Below are 18,179 nucleotides of genomic sequence, written 5' to 3'. Positions count from 1 at the left end.
AAACTCATTAACATTTACTCTAAAAATAAAACCCAACTCTTCCCCTAGTGGCTGGTTGGAGTACAACTCCTGAAATCTTACACTTCGCTGCGTTCACCAGTCCGTAATTATGATCCAAAGCACATCTACAGCAGAGATATATGAGAATATGTACAGCAGAATATGTACTTGCATCAGTTTATTGAGGCCTCTTTGCATCGATTTGTGGTTGAAGTTTAGATTCTCCTGTTTAGGATTTTCACATATTTGGGGTTATAAAATTAAAATTGGCATGTTGGTGGTGATATAACTCTAATAATAATAGGCAGTTGCAAAGTTGAGCGTTTTTTCCCTTTAGATGGTTGCGTGGAAAACATCGATTTGAGTTTGGATCATGACTTATCACATGATTTGTCACTTTTTCCTGTGCATCAGTCTCTTTTCTAGAAAGATAAGATCTTATCACGCTAAAGAGAATGAGAGAGATATTAGCTAAACATAATACAGACACTCAAATGTGAGGTTACAGCAGGATTCTCTTATGGCTCCAGTGGTCAAGATTAATCAGAATTGTACAACATGACCTAGACGTGCCAATTTTTTCTGCTTGAAAGCAAGCGTGTGTGTTGGAGGCTCGTCGCTGTGTCATCTAATTTATCACAGATCTGTGTGCTGAATAAAGGCTCCAGTGTCTCGCACGGCTTCTCATCCCTGAATAAAAGCAGATGATCGCAGGGGGACAGTCATGTAAATCAATGTTTACTCTCGTCTCACAATAGCACAAACACTAGCAGCAATAAAGAAACGGCTCCTTGTACAAAAGAACGTTCGCTGCAGGTTCCCCGTTACCCTTTTTGCAGGGGTATTTTCACCTCCTTCATCATCCTGCGCAGCCTTGGGCAGAGAGGGGGCGACCTCATCTGTCCCGGACACTGGGGGGGTTGCTTTGGTTGCTTGTCAGCTGGCATGCGAGTCTAACGCTGAAGACTAAAAATAAATGCACAGATATGTCTTATAAACTGGATTTGAAGTCTTATAAAGCGTTTCCCCATAAACGCTGTATGAGACGTGTGTTACAGGCCATCACACCAATGTCTGGCTGCGCCTTCATGGACATGCCAACTACCGAGGACCTGAACACCCATTCAAAGTGAGGACATTGTGCTTGATTCTCACCACTTTTAAGGTCTGTTGGAGGGATCAGACCTTTGTAAGGTCGTGGTGAGGATGAGGTTTAGACATGATGACTAGGGTCTGGGTACGAGGCCAGGTAATGTATCTATGTCCATGAAAGTCCTCACAGAGGTAGAGGTTCAAGGGTGTGTGTGTGTGTTCTAGTTGACGGTACATGGTGAGGACCAGGATGCATTTGTATGATTTGTAGGACGAGAGGATAATTTTGAAAGGACTGTTTTAGGGTTAAAGGATGAGGTTAGGATTGGGATTAGGGTCCTGTTCGGGGTAGAGAGACATTGAGAGAGTCATTGGCCCACAGCACCAAGAAGACTGAACTGTTTGAAATAATGAAGAATTCAGCCAGTCGTTAGGTGCTGAATCGCAGAAAAAAGAGGGAAGAAAAGAACCGCATGATGCTTCTGGACTCTAACCTTATCAGTGAGACATTAATGATGGCTGAACACAATTTCTTCAGATGTTATCGCAGTCATGCGACCAATGACTTTCATTTGAACAATGTAATATACTTGTTGTTGTCATGGTGTTTGACTTGTAACTAATTTTATTTTCATTTCCAGTCCCTCCAGCTGGGTTTTTCTTTTTTTTCCCCCTTTGTCCTGTGCACGCCATCCCTCACCAGGGAGAAAAAATCTGAATCAAGGAAGGAAAATCCACTGTAACCTACAGAAAACTGATGTCGCCCAAAAGGAGGAGACGGGAGCGGAATTGGCTGAATGGATCCGAGAGCAGCCTGTTGTGATGCACGACCATGACGAAGCATCCTCTCAAAAGAGCGAAGCCTGAGCTGAAGGCCGGACAATGAGAAGAGGACAGATCGTCACAGAGCGAGCAGAGCCGACATGCCCAGAGGGAGGAGATGTCACTTCTTCAAGGGGAAACTGCTGAAAATGGAAAGCAGGAGAGACCAGCGCGCATCCAACAAGCAGATGCTAACGACGCTGATTAGAAACAAAAGCTCGGCGAGGCCGAAGAACACGGAGCCGCGCTGTGCCTTCCAGACAGAGAGCTGCCTTTTGAGAGGAAATGCATATTGGAAACAGACGCAGGGTAGAAGAGATCAAACGAGGCTGAAAATGTTGGCTCAGCGATGACTCACGATGAAGGAACATTTACATGGCGTCCATTTGCATTTGAAATACATGATCTGGATTGAAAGCGGGGCAGCAGCTTTCACAACAGCGCCTGAGCGTTCACAAGATCAGATGAAGGGAGTGTTGGATGGAGGGTGGGAGGAAAGGGCAGGAATTACACAGAAACCGGGGAAAATCAGAACAATCAGACACATTTCCCTTCAGAATGATGGACGCGTACACAGATTAGAGACAATTAAGCTATAAAAAGGCCCGAGAAAAGCAAAGATCCAAAACAAAAAGGGAAACTGAAGGAAAAGTTCAAAGAGACTCAACACTGCATTCATCTACATCCACAAAACGTAATGAATCACAGACAACCTGCCCGGAGTGTTCAGGATCCTGGTCCACCTCCAGGAAACACAATCACTTCCTGACAGCAGAATCAGAAGTCGTTCCTTACCTGCTCTTGTGATGTGTTTGGCAACTTAATTGACAACATACAGTGTTGCACTGAAGTCAGATGGAAAATATCTGAGCGGAATGGGATCAAACACCTCACGGGAACTCGTGGATGCGTTTGTGGGCACAAGACCTTTCCTCGCAAACAACCGTTTCCATTATGTTGTGGGGTCTGGAGAGGAGCCGAAAAGAGGCTTCAGCCTACCGCAGCAAGACGAAAAACACAGGGAGGGTTGTCTTCGCTGGAAAACTCAAGCAGAGCCCGACGTCTCACTCTGAGGAGCCAGATGATCCCGTCAAGTGATGAGACAGGGAGGCTCCAGAAGGACGCGCCGCCGAAGGCTGCGGCAAAACAGGCAGCTAAAGCAGGCGTGTTCTCAATGACTCAAAGTATTTATCCGAAATATCAATACATTTGCTTTGATCCACTGGGGACGTGGGCGATCCATCCTCGCCACTTGCTGCTCCAAACCTCAGCTGAGGACTCCTCCTGTGAGACGCCCTCTTCCAAAAGATCCACGCAACAGCGTACAACTCATGAGTTTTACGTTTTATTGTAACCGTAACATGGAAAGAAACATCAGTCTCAAACGCTCTGTACAAAAACTCTAAAATGGACATAAAAACAGCCTTTATGCAATGGTATAATTTACATCTGAAATTTGAGACGGCCCAACAACAGCGACGGCGATCAAACGGCTAACAAGCAACACTGAACAGAGACTGAGTGAGACGTGGAAAAGTGAAAACATGAATAACATTCCAATAAATTCCAGAGAGAGGGGAAAAACACGGATTTGCTGGAACGGTTTGGGGAAGTAGAGGGAGAGAAGGTGAAGGAGTAGCTGATGCAGGCTGCGTTTCCATTGCCCGTCAGTAGATGGCAGTGCCAGCACTGTAGCATCACCCAGCAATCTTAGCATAGGTCTCTAAAGTTTCCTTCACACATACGGACGGGAGGGGGAAAAGTCACATTCTAGATTATACTGCAACAGCCAAGTCCTGGGGTTGGTGTTGTTCTCAGTTAACAGCCTCACAATATTCTTTTGTTCCAATAATGGAGCTTCATATATACAAATATACTCTGTGAGGGTGGAGTCCGAACAGCTTTACGTACATTCGAGAGGAAGCTTTATGTACATGTCGTCTTTTTTTAGCTTTTTAAATCCAGAAGAAGTTTCCTTCATCATTGTCCAATAGGGGCAAAATGATCTGTCCGTGTTCACGTGTATTCTGTTGCTCTGAAGTGCAAAATGACACTGCAGAGTCAATAATTCATCTACAGTAAGAAAATGCTAAGATGTCCAGCCGTAGATTAGTCCAGAACAATGGTGGCAGCGGTGGCGGGTGGTCCCGTTTTGGTGAACATGATCAAATGAATGAATCTAAACTGATGCGCAGGAAAGGCACGTGGACCCGAGCGACACACCAAAACGTAGAGCGACCGCTCCTATCAAAATCAGTCATTTCAGAACACTGCGATGACACTAAAGAGTGTGTGTGTGTGTTCCAGAGTTATTTTTAGCAGTGGTATAAATAAAAGGAATTATGAGTCATGACAATAAATACATAAATAAATTAAATGACCTAGAAGTTTCACTGAAAACAATGGAAACCTTTAACTACTCCAACTGAAACAGTTTGTGAAATTCCTTCGACGGCACCGCATCCGCGCGTGTCTGACGCACGGGAAGCACGAAAAAAACCTGACGACCATGATTGAAAGCGCTCTTCTCACAAAAAGGTAACCAGAAAGCATTGAAGAGACAAAGTTGATGATTAGTACGGCTGCGGACGACAGACAAACCGACTTCAAACAGTCTAAAAATCTACAAATGCATGATTGTAGTTTGAAATGTGCCAGAGGCCAGTGCAACAAAGAGGCACAGTATTAGCGGCACAGCTAATGCCACTCCTACAAACCAGTGTATATCCTCGTCTCCAGGTAGTGTCCCGGAGACCCCCCCCCGCTGAAGGCTTTGGGGTGCGTGGGGATCGGCCGGGGCCATTTAGGCACGTCAAAGTTGACACCTTCATTTTGTCTTTGCCGCGAGTTTGGCCCCTAGACGTCTTCTTCATCATTACATGGCCCCACATTTAGTGAGCGCTCAGCATCCTCGGAGCTCTGATCAGTAGAGCTCGACCTTCCCCTTTTGGCGATTTTCTTAAAAAACAAACACAGAAACAAACTACTGGCTTCTGAAGACACGGCAGGTCGGCCGTGCACGACGCCGTCCGCTGGTAGCATCCGTCAGCTTCTAGTTCATTTGTTCTAAGTACTTAGTGTTGAGTTCATGTGCAGTCCTGGTCACGTTCAGGGTGTTTCCGCGTGCTTGTAGTAGCCTTTCCGCAGGGCATCTGAGGCGATGCTCTCAGCCGAGCGCCGCTGGTCCATCCTGAGTAACACACCCAGCAGGTCGTTAATGTCCGCTTTGAGTCCCTGCTTCTGCATCCAGTTCTTCAGCAGCTCGTAGACTTTGTCGGTTTGGGCAATACGGATGTCGTTGTCGCTAACGCCAATCGCCCGGAAGAATTTGTTGTGGATCCGCACGTCCAGGTGCTCCTCAAACAGGTCGAAGCTCATCTTTAAGGATTTTTCAGCATCTTGAATAATAAAAAAAAAAAAGGTAGAAGATTAGTTTCCTCAGAGCAACGTAGCGGAATTAGACATTTAAACAAAAATGACAAAATGTTCTTATGACAAAGGTGAGTGCCATCACCAACGCACATATAAACAAACACAAAACCAAAGAAATAAGCAGACAAAGCAGCCGAGCCCTGATTCATTTAGCATGAGGAATAAAAGACGGCATGTTCCAAATACCCCAAAGGCTTGCCTGACTGTCATGAGATTATTTATCTATCAAGCTGCTAATGTGAAATCTGGCAGAGAGACTTTGAACTGTGATGTGCTGCAGCTGCCTCAACGTAAAACTACCGTCACATCATGAAATAAGAAGTGTTTAACGGGAATAGTACCTTTTACAGGCACCAGTCGATATCGCAGAGGATCCTCCTGGAGGGAAAAGACAGAACTGGTGATTAAACTGTGGTCAGAGGTCAACAGGAAACAGGCAGCGATGTCTTGCTTCTCCTCACCACGTCTACGGGTGTCATCCTGCCAGCCGAGGGGCTCTGGCGGGGGGTGATAGCAGAGGTCAACGTGGGCAGGGCCGACAGGCTCGTCTGAGACGAGTTAGTGGTGTTGGGCAAGCTGTCTCCCAAACCGCGGTCCTCGTCTTCCAGTGGGGGGGAGGGCTTGGTCACCCCGTGCTGGGTCTCCTGCAGCAGAGGCCGGGACTCTGGCCGGGGCTCCTCCCCCTCCAACCCTGCGTTCTGACTATTCTGCCTCTCTTCCGCTGAGGGGTCGTTCCCGTCCTGCTGACAGGAGACGCGGACGTTGGGTCAGTTTTTACCGTAACACAAAGGAAATCCGGTGCCCACGTGGAAAACTTACGATACGAATCTTGATATCGCTGGAGTGGCTCCTGATGCCTGTTTCACCACAAGACAAAGAGCATTAAAACAGGTGTAGAAAACAGCCTCAAGGTTGTGCACATCAGAGACAACTCACAGGGAATTTCACACGGATGCTGCTTGAACCACCACACTGCCAGTCCGATCAGCACCAGGACGAGGAGCACCACGATAACGGAGACAACGGTAGCTGGAGACGGCGAGAAACAAAACCCATCAGTGCACTGGACGGTTCCACATGCCAGACACGTCACGCTTTAGTCAAACACTGTGGTGAATTACCAGTATATGAGGGAGAGGAGGGGTTGGCAGTGGGAGAAGCCTGAGACGGTTTCGTGGGGGAGAGGTTATGTTTCCGACACTCCGTGTTGGACGAGGGGGTACACTTCTTCACCTCCTCCTCTCCTGCTTTACACCTGTGCGTTTATAGACACGGTATAGGTGAGAAAAACACAGCTTGGTCAACTCTGGGGAGCCGGTTTCACGAGACGCGAGACGCTTACTTGGCACAGCGTTTGCAGACCTCGCAGGCCTGATCTGGGACGCAGAACGTCCCCGGTTTGCACTGGCATCTGGTGTCTGAGGTCGTGGTGCAGGACGCCGTCTCGATCTCGTCTGGAGGGCGACGGAAAACAAGATAAACATCATAAAGTTTAGTAAAACAGACGGATTTGTGGACGATGCGTCGAGAACGAACGTTCCGTGAGTTGTTGATTGGTTTGAAGCTATACCTGAGGCATTTCTAAGATCAAATAGTCCCCTTTCGTGACTTAAAATGAAGTCACACTTTATCACCTCTTTCAAAAGGTCAGGACGTCCTACGTCAGGAGTCCTATCGCTGATTTTATAGATAAAGTGGAAAAGTTTAGTGGTCTCAGAGATGTGTGGAGCTAAAAGAGTAAAATAAAAAGCTGAACGTTGTCTCAACACTGAGGTCTTTGTCATGTCACTATAATTAACTGTGATTATCAGACAATATCAATGTTATGATCAGCAGAACAGGGGGATGCTGTTGGGTAGAGGAGTCCTGGAAGATATCAAAGGTTGGATTTAAGTTATTTTCACAAGACACAACACTATATATGGAACAAAGTCTGCTCCTACAGTGAGACAAGAGCCTGGACTGTTATAGTAATCACTGTAAATACACACCCTGTTCTTAGATTTTTAGGCAAAACGACTGAGCGACTTAAAAAAAAAGAAAAAGAAAATGGTTAGCTGAAGTTAAAGACTAGCCCTCAGTGTTTACCTTTGGCACATGTGTGTGAATCCCTTCTTGTAGAGACTTGTGTCTTTGATCCGAGTGAGTTAAAATTTATGCTTGTTTCTTATTACCCAGAGTCATTTTACACACAAAACAACACACTCTTTGCTCTCTTTATGCGTTAGACATGAAAAAAAAAAACCCTTAGGATGGTTCCATTTAGAGACTATTGTTATATAATTGTGTTCAGAGCTGACTGGAATGCAACACGTGTGGAACAGAGCGGCAGCTCTTAACATCAGTTTTAAAGCCCTAAAATTATCCGTTAAAGAGTCGACACGACCAGAAGTGGCAGGTTAGCAACAGCTACCAATCAAAGAGGCGCTTTCTATGAAATCAGCTGCTGTCCAGGGTGAACAATTAATTATGACATGGTTAAAGCTGGAGCGAAGGAGACAAAGCGCCGTCCTAAAAGTGCGATGAATGAGAACAAAAGGCGACCTATGTAACAGTAATCTCCCTTTCTGCTGCTCCAGACTTTCATTGGACACAAAGACACCCAGTGTGGGAGACAATGAGTCAGGGCCACACCCAGTTCGGCCAGGTAAGGCAGACACTGGAGCGTCTCTCCAGAGACAGGTAACATGCTCACATTCAGGCCAGGAAACAAAACAACAAAGTCACGCCCTGCAACCTCATGTAACATCATAAGACCGGAGTATCACGAGTGCAGCTGAGGGGGGAGGAGGGACAAAAGGTAAAAAGGTATCTGCTTTCCCAAACAATATGGTCTATCTTTGATAGGATTACAGAAGAGCTGAGTTTAGATTTAAAAGGTTACACGGCTCGGCTCTGATTTCCCATCTTTTGAAACAAACCAAGACTTGTGCTCAGAATTCGCCGTCAAACTGAGGGGATGAAGCAGCCGATGTCATTACCGAGGCGACAGTGTGTGCAGGGCAGGCAGCGGTTCATCCCATTGGAGTGCTCCGTGTAGGTCTGTCCGTGCTCACAGGAATGACAGACGCCTTGTTCTTGATCTCTTTCACATTCCTTGTACACAAAGGTTCCTACAAATCAGACACAAAAACAGTCAGACAGCAACTTTCCCTGTGAAATATAACAAAAAACCCACATTATTATGAGGTTCTTCCAGCTCCGGGAATAATATCTATAAATATAAATAAAGGGGAATGCTGGATTTGTGCAAATATTCGGTGTTCATAATGACTTGGGTGGCTTATAAATGATAATAACAACCGGATTTCTGGGCTGTTTTCTTGTGCACAATTAGGATCATAGTAGATAAAGGGATTACTTTCTTTTTTGGTACAAATGTAATCAAATATAGTGATTTGTCAGAATTTGGGCAAATTAAATAATTGAATCAACTTGAGGTAATAGCATTTCGGCTAACGTTATTAAAGGTGGTACAACAATTAGCCTCCACCCATAACAATACGAATGGTTCCTGTAATGGTTCTTGGATCTAAATCTTGTGCATCACTCATGCCCTGCATTATATAAAATAATGTTAGCTTCCGGCCAACATTATTTCCAGGCCGTGCAGAAAACCTTTAAGTGGTGGGGCTAATTTATAACGCCTGGATTGCCACATTATACGCAAGCTGCCTGATGAAATGTCTACTTTATTAAATGGTTCTCACCAGCCCTGCAGTTGAGGCAGCAGAACCCCTGATGGAGGTACTGCTCGTTCTCCACACAGTTCCTGTGCTGGCGGACCGTGAGGTTTTGGTGCTCTTTTCTGGACCACTGAGAGGCTGGAGGTTCCACTGCTCCACACTGCAGCCCACAGAGGACGGCGAGCAGCAGCACCTGAATCATCTGGGACAGGAAGAGATGGAGGGAGGAGGATTATTCCTGCACACTGGCGGCACGCATCCGTACTCCGTAAAAGAACGGCAAGGAGAGTCTATATTCATAGGAAACCTTGTGTGAGCAATCTGTGACTTAATTTGAACCATCTGATCTGAACATCTGCCGTGGGAAAGCAATTAAGGGAGCTATCCAGCTATTCAGAACTGGAGGCAAAACAACTCCGTGTTTGCCGAGACGCAGGACTATACAGTTGGTGCACGCAGGGCAACAGGCGGGCAAATGAAATGACTGCTTCTGTTGTGGAAGCCGTTTAAAAGCAGCAGCATCCGCTTCCTCTTCAGCGCCACAGAAAGAGTCAGATAGTCGTTCAACACCCGCAGTGTCCATATCAAATGCAATACCAGAGGAGCATTCATGGGCCTGATAATAACCAGCCTGTGTAGGTGGGGTGCAGAGAAGAATACGGCCCAACGCTTTAGCGTGGCCCCGGGGCCGTGGGGTTTATTCACACGCTTTTCACCGTGTCAATATGAGAAAGCTCCATTTACTGGCAAACAACACACTTTAGTGCCTCTACTTCAAATGACCCACATTCTTAAACCCCCGGCTCTTTGAATGCCCTGACATGTGACACCGCCGCCAAGCGCCTCCAACGACACCCGACACCTCCCGAGTAAAGGAGAGGCCTGTATTCGGGGGTTTTGTCTCGTCTGTACGCCCCCGCCCCTGACAGGTTAGGGTGGACAGGTAAGGCGGTGGTGCAGGAGGTTGGATTCAAAGCAGGAAACCGTATCCGCCGGAGCCAGAGATGGGCCGCTATAAAAAGAAGAGGTTGAGACGGGCAGATCAAGGTGGAGAACGAGGGACAGGCTGACTCCTGACGCTGAGCTGGGTCTCTGGAGGGCAGCCATGCCTTGTTCCAACCCCCCCCCCCCCCCCCAGCCCCCTCCTCTCCCTCTCACTTACTCTGCCTTTTCCCTTCTTTCTCTGCCCCCGTTAGCGTCAGACTTTCCAAAGACAGTGCTGAGAGGCAGAGCAGTCACAATCACACCATTTAGATCTATCCAAACATGCTCGGGAGGGAAGGCACAGGGGGAGGGTGAAGAAAAGAGCCGGGGCACTAACAGCTAGCAGTCTTTCAGACTGGGACACCGCATGGCCGTGAAAGGGAGGAAGATGAGAGGAACAAAAATAACAGAGTTCTGGGTGGAAATCTACTCCAAATGTAATCACTGAGGTACAGATTCCACAGCAGTTAATGAACAACTATAGGTAGTAAAAAAATTAAAAATCAGGTGACAGTGACGTCATTTCCAACCTTTATTCATTTCTGAGCTCATGGAACGACTACCTGTTGTTGTTCCAATTAGACTCACGCTGCTATCTGCCTTTTATTGTTTTATAGTTATGTAAATACTTCTGATGACCCACAAATATGGAAAATGGCACTTTAACGAGCTGATCAATCATTAATCTTCGACGGCTGCCATATACGCCTGTATTATATCCCTTTTCTTCCGTCCACACACCCGCGCGTCCACGTGTTGCTCGCGACCACACGCGCCACGGCTGTTGCTTCAGCGACAGCGGCCACAAACACTTGAGGGCAGCCGCAGTGCGGCTTCGCTGTACCTCCCCGTCACCGAGACGGCAGGAAGACTGCAGAGGCGGTAACCTCAGCAGAGCCACAAGGCCAGGAGACTGTCCAACTCCAGGCTGGTGGGGGGGGGGGGGGGACACAGCCCAGCTCACAGCCTCAGTGCTCTGAGCTGGACACAGATTGTCCAGCTCAACAGTAACGTATTGACGTGTGTGTGTGGTTGGCCTGTAACGAGCTCAAGTTAAACCAATAAAACCTAGAATGAAATAATGAGGGGCTCTGTTTATCCGAGGACAGTAGCTCGCCTCCACTTCCTCCAAACACCCTGGGTTCTTCCAAATTGCCCTGGCACAAACGCTGCGCATGCCAAGTCCACTGAGAGTGCATTTGTGACTAAATGACAGGACATCCTCTCAGTGGACCTGGCTTATCAATGGGCCATTTAGAAGGCTGTGATCACTCCTTATTCCTGAGAGGATTACAGTGCGCTCTATTATAACAGAAACAGGCAGAAAATATGGTGAAGAACGCAGCCTGCGCTGTTCAGATCGTGTTAGACGAAGTCAACAACAGCTGTTTAATACTGTAGAGGGACATAACGCCTGTTGTTACACTCCTGAGGCTCACCATGCTTCTCTGCTTAGCCACTTCTTTTATTAATACGTCACATGATCTTCAGGAGAGTTCAGATGTTTGACCTTGAGATCACTACATCAAAAATCAAACGTATAAAGAAACACGACGTTTGCTTGTTTTCATTTAACTCGGACTCATTTTGGGGGTTTCAACGAGGCGGGTAAACGGTGACCGGCAGGAAAGTCGATGCCCAAGTTAACCAGCGCTGGATAAAATGACCTTGATTTCCACTTTAACCAAAACAGCCTCTGCAATCTTTGTTCAAGGAGAGCGTCCGCGTCGGTAAACACGGCTGATTTGTAGGTGCTCAGATTCATGGATTCAGCATCCAAAGCTCTCAGATCTCTGCCTCTCTATAGCTAGAAGAGGCCTTTGCTGGTCCAGAGACTCCTGATCCATCCAGGAGTGTCAGAAGCCCTCTGGCAGGTTGTATAGACAGCACGAATGGCAGCGGCGGCCTTTCTGGTCAGCACATCTGTCAGTGTTTACTCAGAGATCCAGGTTTAATCCGCTTATTGAAAGTTTAAATACCGTTTCTGGAATATTTTCAGCAACCCGTCCTGTAGTCTTGCTAAAAAACACTGGCGGCTCCAATAAAAAACCTGGAGGCTGACCTTGACGTGATAGCGAGCGCTCTCCGTGCGCAGATAACGGAGACGGAGGCGCTCGTGCGCGACTTTCCCCGCGTGATAAATTACGCCGACATTCCGCGTTAGACAATGAAGACGAGCACGACCGTGCTCGTGTCAAGAGAAACAAGCCTGACACTTGCAAATAAATCCGAGGCTCACTCGAGCTTGGGGACATCCATCATTATAAACCGACGGGCATATTTTAAAGATGGCGGCTCCCCCCCGTCACCATCTTGGATCATTTTTTAAAATAACCTACAGAAAACACACACACACACAGTGAAGACGACACCCAGGCACACATAATAAATGGAGTGAAGTGTTGTGTGTGGGAGCGTGTGAAAAGCAGCTGCCCCCTCCTCTCAGGGAGCGCAGGAAGCTCGAGACAATACTGAGGCTTCATGCAGGGTTCAGCTCCAAAATGTTCCCTCCGCAGCACCCTGCCTCCAAGCTGCGTACCGATTAGATCCACAACATATCCGCCAGGCGGGATATTTTTAACTCGGGGAAGCTGCAGCTCTGTGACACAAATTCTTCGGTTTCCTCAGGAGGTCCGTTTCATGATTGGACACGTGTGAAGGACTGTCACGAGCAGATTGGGTGACGCTTTACGGCGAAGGTTAAAAAAACAACAATAATGATGAATTGGGTGAGTTTTCCTGTTGGTCAGTCAGCGAGCGTGAGCCGACGTTGATGCTGAGAAAATGGGCCTATTGTTCCGACGGCTGGAAGAGGGAGCGGCGTTGAGAGTGTGGAGGGTTCAGGAGTTGCGAGCAGGTGCGACGTGACACACGTTTCCCCGTCTGTTTGTGTCCGGGTCCCTGCGGTTTCTAAGGACCGGCCGCCGAACACACATACATCGCCAGTGAGTCACACACAAGCCTTCTGAAGGATAAGCCAGCACTTGGAATTTGAACAACAACCCGCAAATTGAATTTAAAGATTAGACGCTAGAGGGCTCTTAAATGGGCCCTTTGGTGGACCGAGGGGGGCCGACGAGCACGCCACGGGATGACGAACAGACTTAGGCAAGTGCAGAAATCAAGGAATCCATCCCTTCAGTGCAGAAACGACCACATGTGCTCCATTAAAGCTGGACCACATGGAGAGCAAAAGAACCCAAAGTGACGATGGGTAACATATTTTGGATCCGGGTCCGCTCTCGAGGCGGAGGGTGCTGCTCCAAACCAGATTTAACGGGGGTTTAATTATTAATCGTGACGGCATTAACCTGAATTCAAAACAACTGGTGTTAAGAGGCAATTTGGCCTTTACCAAGAGGCTGTTTAGACAATCTGCTGTCATTTATCGCAGCCTAAACAGAAACAGGACACAGTAATTATTTATTTATTATCAGCCAATGGGATGATTAGAGGGGCTGCTAACAGCTCAGCAGATTCAATGTTTTACCTGGTTAACCTGGTTACCATTTGTGTATACAGGCAAATATAATATTTTAATCCAAATGTCTGACATGTGATGGAATTGCCTTCTTCCTCTGGGTTTAATGCCTCATGGAGAGAGATGAGTCCTTTCTTCTTCACATAACAACAATTATTACACTTCCCTTTAATCAGCTTCACCACCGTAGCTGGAGGAAAACTGAACTTTCTGCCCTTTTTTCTGTTTGAAGACAGATTTTTTTTATTGGAAGGACGTGAAACAGGCTTCCATTTTCTCTCCACTCAAAAATCTGACACTCATTTCTTAAAACACTCCAGGACGAGACGCGTGCAAATAAATCAAAGACGACTTTTGTTTAAAACCAAAAAAAAAACGAGTGGAATTGGCGAAGCGAAACGTTGGAGCGGTGGATTATTTCCAGCAGTGGAAGAGCTGTACATTCCACAACCCACTGTGAATCCCATCAAACGGACTTCAGCCGGCGTTGAGCAACAGGTTTTCAATGCGTGTGATTAATAGAAACGGTGATGTCACCAGAACCTACAAGACAGGCCGAGTTGGTACCGGCATTCCAAAAACATAACCTGGCAATAAAATGTTTCATCCTTCAACACGACTATTAAAATTAATATGGCAACTTTAAAAAGGGCAAAAAGTCAAACTTGAATCTATCTATATATAGTCTATGGTCACGATGAGGCGTTTAGAATGTTGCGCCGACTGTGAATAAAAGCCCCATCTGAGGTAATGGAATGGTTCTAAACCCTCGGCTCAAAAAATTAGCTCGAAGGGTTACGATAATGCGTCTGGGAATGAAATCCCGGTCTGAGCTTTACCCCTATTTAGCGAAAAAGCCACTCTCGTCCCAGCGACGTTGCCAGGTGAACTCTTCTGACCTCATCCCTGTGAGCGGTGACCTGCCCGCGTTGGTATGCGCTACGTCAGCGCGCGACACCTGCGCAAGCGGCGCACCTTCGTGACTCAGCCTCTCTCCGATACAAGAGTCGATTCACACAATCCGTTGCGCAATCCGCACGGCTCCGTTTTCAGCGTAAGAAACATCACCTGAGAGGGAGCGCGCGACACGCAGGCGTGGGCGGAAGCAGCCACCTGTTGGATGCTGGCGGGTCAGTTGCCCCCGCCTTGCGTCACTCGGGGCTTCTATAACGGTTCACATGGTCGCCACGCAGAGCAGCGGCGAGCAAGATTAAGAATGCCGGAGTGGCCCGTTTGTCGACCACGGCTCGGTCCCCAATGACACGAGTTGGCCTCTGCTTGTCCCAAATGTCGGGCCCTGCCCTTGTCTGTGTTGTCCAGAGACGGAGAGATATTTCCTGTGTGAACCAGCCCAGACGCACAGTAAACAATCGCAGATCGCAATCGGCCGCACGTTTGCACCGGCGTGACAACGCTCAGAAGTAAATGGATGCAGCTAATATCAGCTTATCTGTACAAACGAGGCAGGAAGTTTACTGGAGGGACAGGCACGTACACTCAATTTGAGGAGTGTGTGTGTGTGTGGTGGGGGGGGGATTAGACAGAAGAGGACTGGTGGTGGTGGGGAGGGGGAGTTTCCTCGCGGTCCCTTAGCAACAGGGCCTGTCGTCGAGGCCTTCAGAATGTTTTGCAGTTTACAGAAGAGATAAACATTGACTGTGCCACCCGCTACAGCAAAGATGATTGAACTACTGGACGGTTGACATCAAACGGGGAGCGGGCGGCACCGAAAACAAGGATGCGAAGGACAGGAAAAAAGAAGAGCAGATGTCATAAATCACGCCACATACGCCTCACCCACAAACTAGCAGGCCTTCGTTAGCCGCGGGGACCACATCCCATCCGTCACTGTCATGTAAAGCAGCAGCATCGGCCTCCGGATCCACGTTCAAACCCAGGAATCAGCCCCACGTTCGGCTTTAGGGAATAAAAGAACCTCTCAAGAACACCTTGCAATACGGCGCTTGTCATGGCAGCCTTTGGTGTCAGTTGGGAGGGGGGGGGGGGGGTTAAAAAAAAAAAAACACCGGGGGAATGAAAAGGCGTCTGTGCGACGGTCCGAGAGTTTAATAAACTGTCTGCTGGGGGAGGGAAAAGTTCCAGGGTGCGAACGTGACTACAAGCGAGGTAAATTATTACCATTAATGATGGTTACAATCTAAAACAGAGATGCCACCCGAGCTAAATGTGGCCCATTGCATCCATAAAAACGGATTTATACTTGTTTAGCCCCCCCCAGCAGCAGTAGACAGTGGCAGGGGGGCATTTATTAATAGCCCCGATAGAGAAAGCTCCATCCGCTGTGACAGAGAGGAGCCATCATATGCTGGATGTCTGAACAACATGAGCACATGATATCCAGGACAGATGGTGCCTGCAGTGTGGAGGGAGGGGGGCAGATGAGTGAATGATGGGGCAAATGTACAAGACAGGCAGAACACCGAGACCGGCGGGGCTTCAGGTCGGTCCCGGCCCCGGTCCCAGTCCTGAGAACCAAACACTTTAATCAACAACGTTGTTTCCTGCGCATGATGAGCACAATGAGGGCTTGTGTCGTCTTCAAGGCCTTGCACTGATTTCTTTCCATTTTTTCCTCTCATCCGTTTGGCCCCAAACTTAAATCGCTCACCTTAATGTCACAAGCCGACATTTTCTATTAGCGCGTCATTAGGGGGGCTAGTTTAATTAGGCTCCGGAGGGCGGCTCCGGGTTGCTGTTAAACCGCGTCTTTAATGCTTTTTAGCGTTTTAATGAAACCCGCGTCGGTGACATGACAGCAACAGGCGGGGGCCTAAAACAGCAAGAGTTTTAAGAGATGGAGCACTCACGCAGACGTGTCCGGTCGACGCGCCGAAGTTCATCTTGCGAACTTCGCGGAGAAAATCCGACAGGCTCAAACTTCTCTCTCCAAGCCGCAGACCAGCGGAGGGTGGGGGGGTGGAAAGGAACGCGGGAGCAGCGGGTGGACGGCAGAGTCCAGCGTGAACACAATCCTTAGACGGGCTTATTCCAGGAGGAGGTCCCGACCCGCCGAACTTCGCTGCGCTTCTCTCTTCTGTTCTGAGCCCAGAATCACCGGAGAACTTTTTTTTTTTCCTCGCGGCAGCGCTTCTGCGTGACGTCATCCGCGGCGACCAATCAGAGCGCAGCATCCAGAATATTATTAAGCGGTGTTTATACGCCCCTCCCCCAAACACACACACACACACACACACACTCTCTCTCTCTCTCTCTCTCTCACACACACACACGCACACACACACACTCTCTCTCTCTCTCTCTCTCTCTCTCTCTCACACACACACACACACACACACACACACGCTTTCTCGGTTCACCCGCCCTTTTAAATTTACACTTGTGTGGAGGATTTTTTAGGTTTGGATCTGCCGGTTTGTGATTTGAGGGATTCCGAGGAGATTTATGTATAACCCATACTGTTAACTAGGAACTGTAATGGGTAACTGATTAGGATCAACCCGAAAGACCACAGAATTAATGATCAAAAAGTTCATCAAGGGGCTTTGCAACACTCGGAATAAAACAATTCCACAAGTTTGAATCTGAAGCTAAAACTCCCCGTCGCTGGAAACGTTTATGATGGAAAGCAGATTAAGCCAAGTTAGTCATTTTTATTGGTGTCATTAGCTCACTCCAACCAATAACACTGAAATCTCTACCTGGAGGCTGGTCTGTAAGTGAAAAAACATACCACTTTCTTTCTGCTTTTCCCAACTTAGATGTGGCAAAAACAGTCGGCCCCAGCCAGCTCTCTAAAGTAAACCAGCATTTAAGGCCAACACAACATTATCCCGCTGTACCGCTACATCAAACAACAAACACACCCCTCCAGTGTGGTTCCTGTTGACAAAATCTTATCTAAAGTGTGTCTGTGGAGGAAAGAGCGGAAAGGATGGGGATAAACCTGTGCTAGATGATGCCAGGGTCATTTACAAAGCACACAAACAACCGTTAGCCAAACAGAGCTGAGGGCAGGACTTTGACAGTTGCAGACAGATGAAGCAACTTCTGGTGTGAATGCCGTCTGATGTCGCAGGAAAACGGTTGCGAAAGCTCGGTTTAATGTAACAGAAGCGTCGCCAAAAGGGTCAAATCGGAGTTAAAAATAGCCGGATGGGCCTTGTCGAGCTGCTGGGGAAACACTGACTTGACAATTCTCCCACAGCGCCGTCGTTTACTTGCACCAATCCGAGCTAATTAGAGCCGAGGCGCTTCGCATCCTCAAGAAAGGAGGTGTCGCTGGAGCTTTGCAGGAGCTGCGGCCGACTTAATCGTCTAATCTGGAGCGCCGCTCCAGCTACGCGACGGACGCGTCCCTGCCAAAGTCGAGCATGTATCCCGATTAAAACTGTCGAGGAAATCTCCATCTGTAGCTCCTGCTTGCATCACATCCCGTGCTTCTCCTTCAGAGGTCACTGGCTACGTGCTCAAAAACAGGAAGTGTATGATTGAGATATTTGCAGGCTTATCCTCGGAAAGCCAGTATTTACGGCCACCGGGGTGATTAGTTCACATGGCTGAGTCCCAAGATAACGGCCGGGGCTGAGGGCTGAATTCATCGTCCATGTTTGGACCAGTTAAAGAGGACTAATGAGCATTTGCATATTCTGTGTCTGATGGAGGGTCGCACAGGCGAATTATGATTATTTTTTCCCTGCTGA

General features: G+C 47.8%; 1 protein-coding gene across 1 annotated transcript; it reads right to left on the bottom strand.

Annotated features, from left to right (window-relative positions):
- Positions 1-3,246: 3,246 nt before the first annotated feature.
- On the bottom strand, positions 3,247-16,654 carry tnfrsfa (tumor necrosis factor receptor superfamily, member a). Its single transcript, XM_011619264.2, has 10 exons — positions 16,326-16,654; positions 9,057-9,234; positions 8,328-8,459; positions 6,689-6,800; positions 6,468-6,601; positions 6,283-6,375; positions 6,166-6,203; positions 5,808-6,086; positions 5,688-5,724; positions 3,247-5,312 (listed from the first exon to the last, which is right to left on the bottom strand). Exons 1-10 carry the CDS (start codon positions 16,647-16,649, stop codon positions 5,023-5,025), a joined length of 1,617 nt encoding a protein of 538 aa, XP_011617566.2. The 5' UTR covers positions 16,650-16,654; the 3' UTR covers positions 3,247-5,022.
- Positions 16,655-18,179: the final 1,525 nt, after the last annotated feature.

The sequence above is a fragment of the Takifugu rubripes genome, chromosome 6 (assembly GCF_901000725.2).
Source record: "Takifugu rubripes chromosome 6, fTakRub1.2, whole genome shotgun sequence".
NCBI lineage: Eukaryota > Metazoa > Chordata > Actinopteri > Tetraodontiformes > Tetraodontidae > Takifugu > Takifugu rubripes.
Note: the sequence above shows the minus strand (reverse complement) of the source record. Positions and strands in the feature narration are given on the sequence as shown.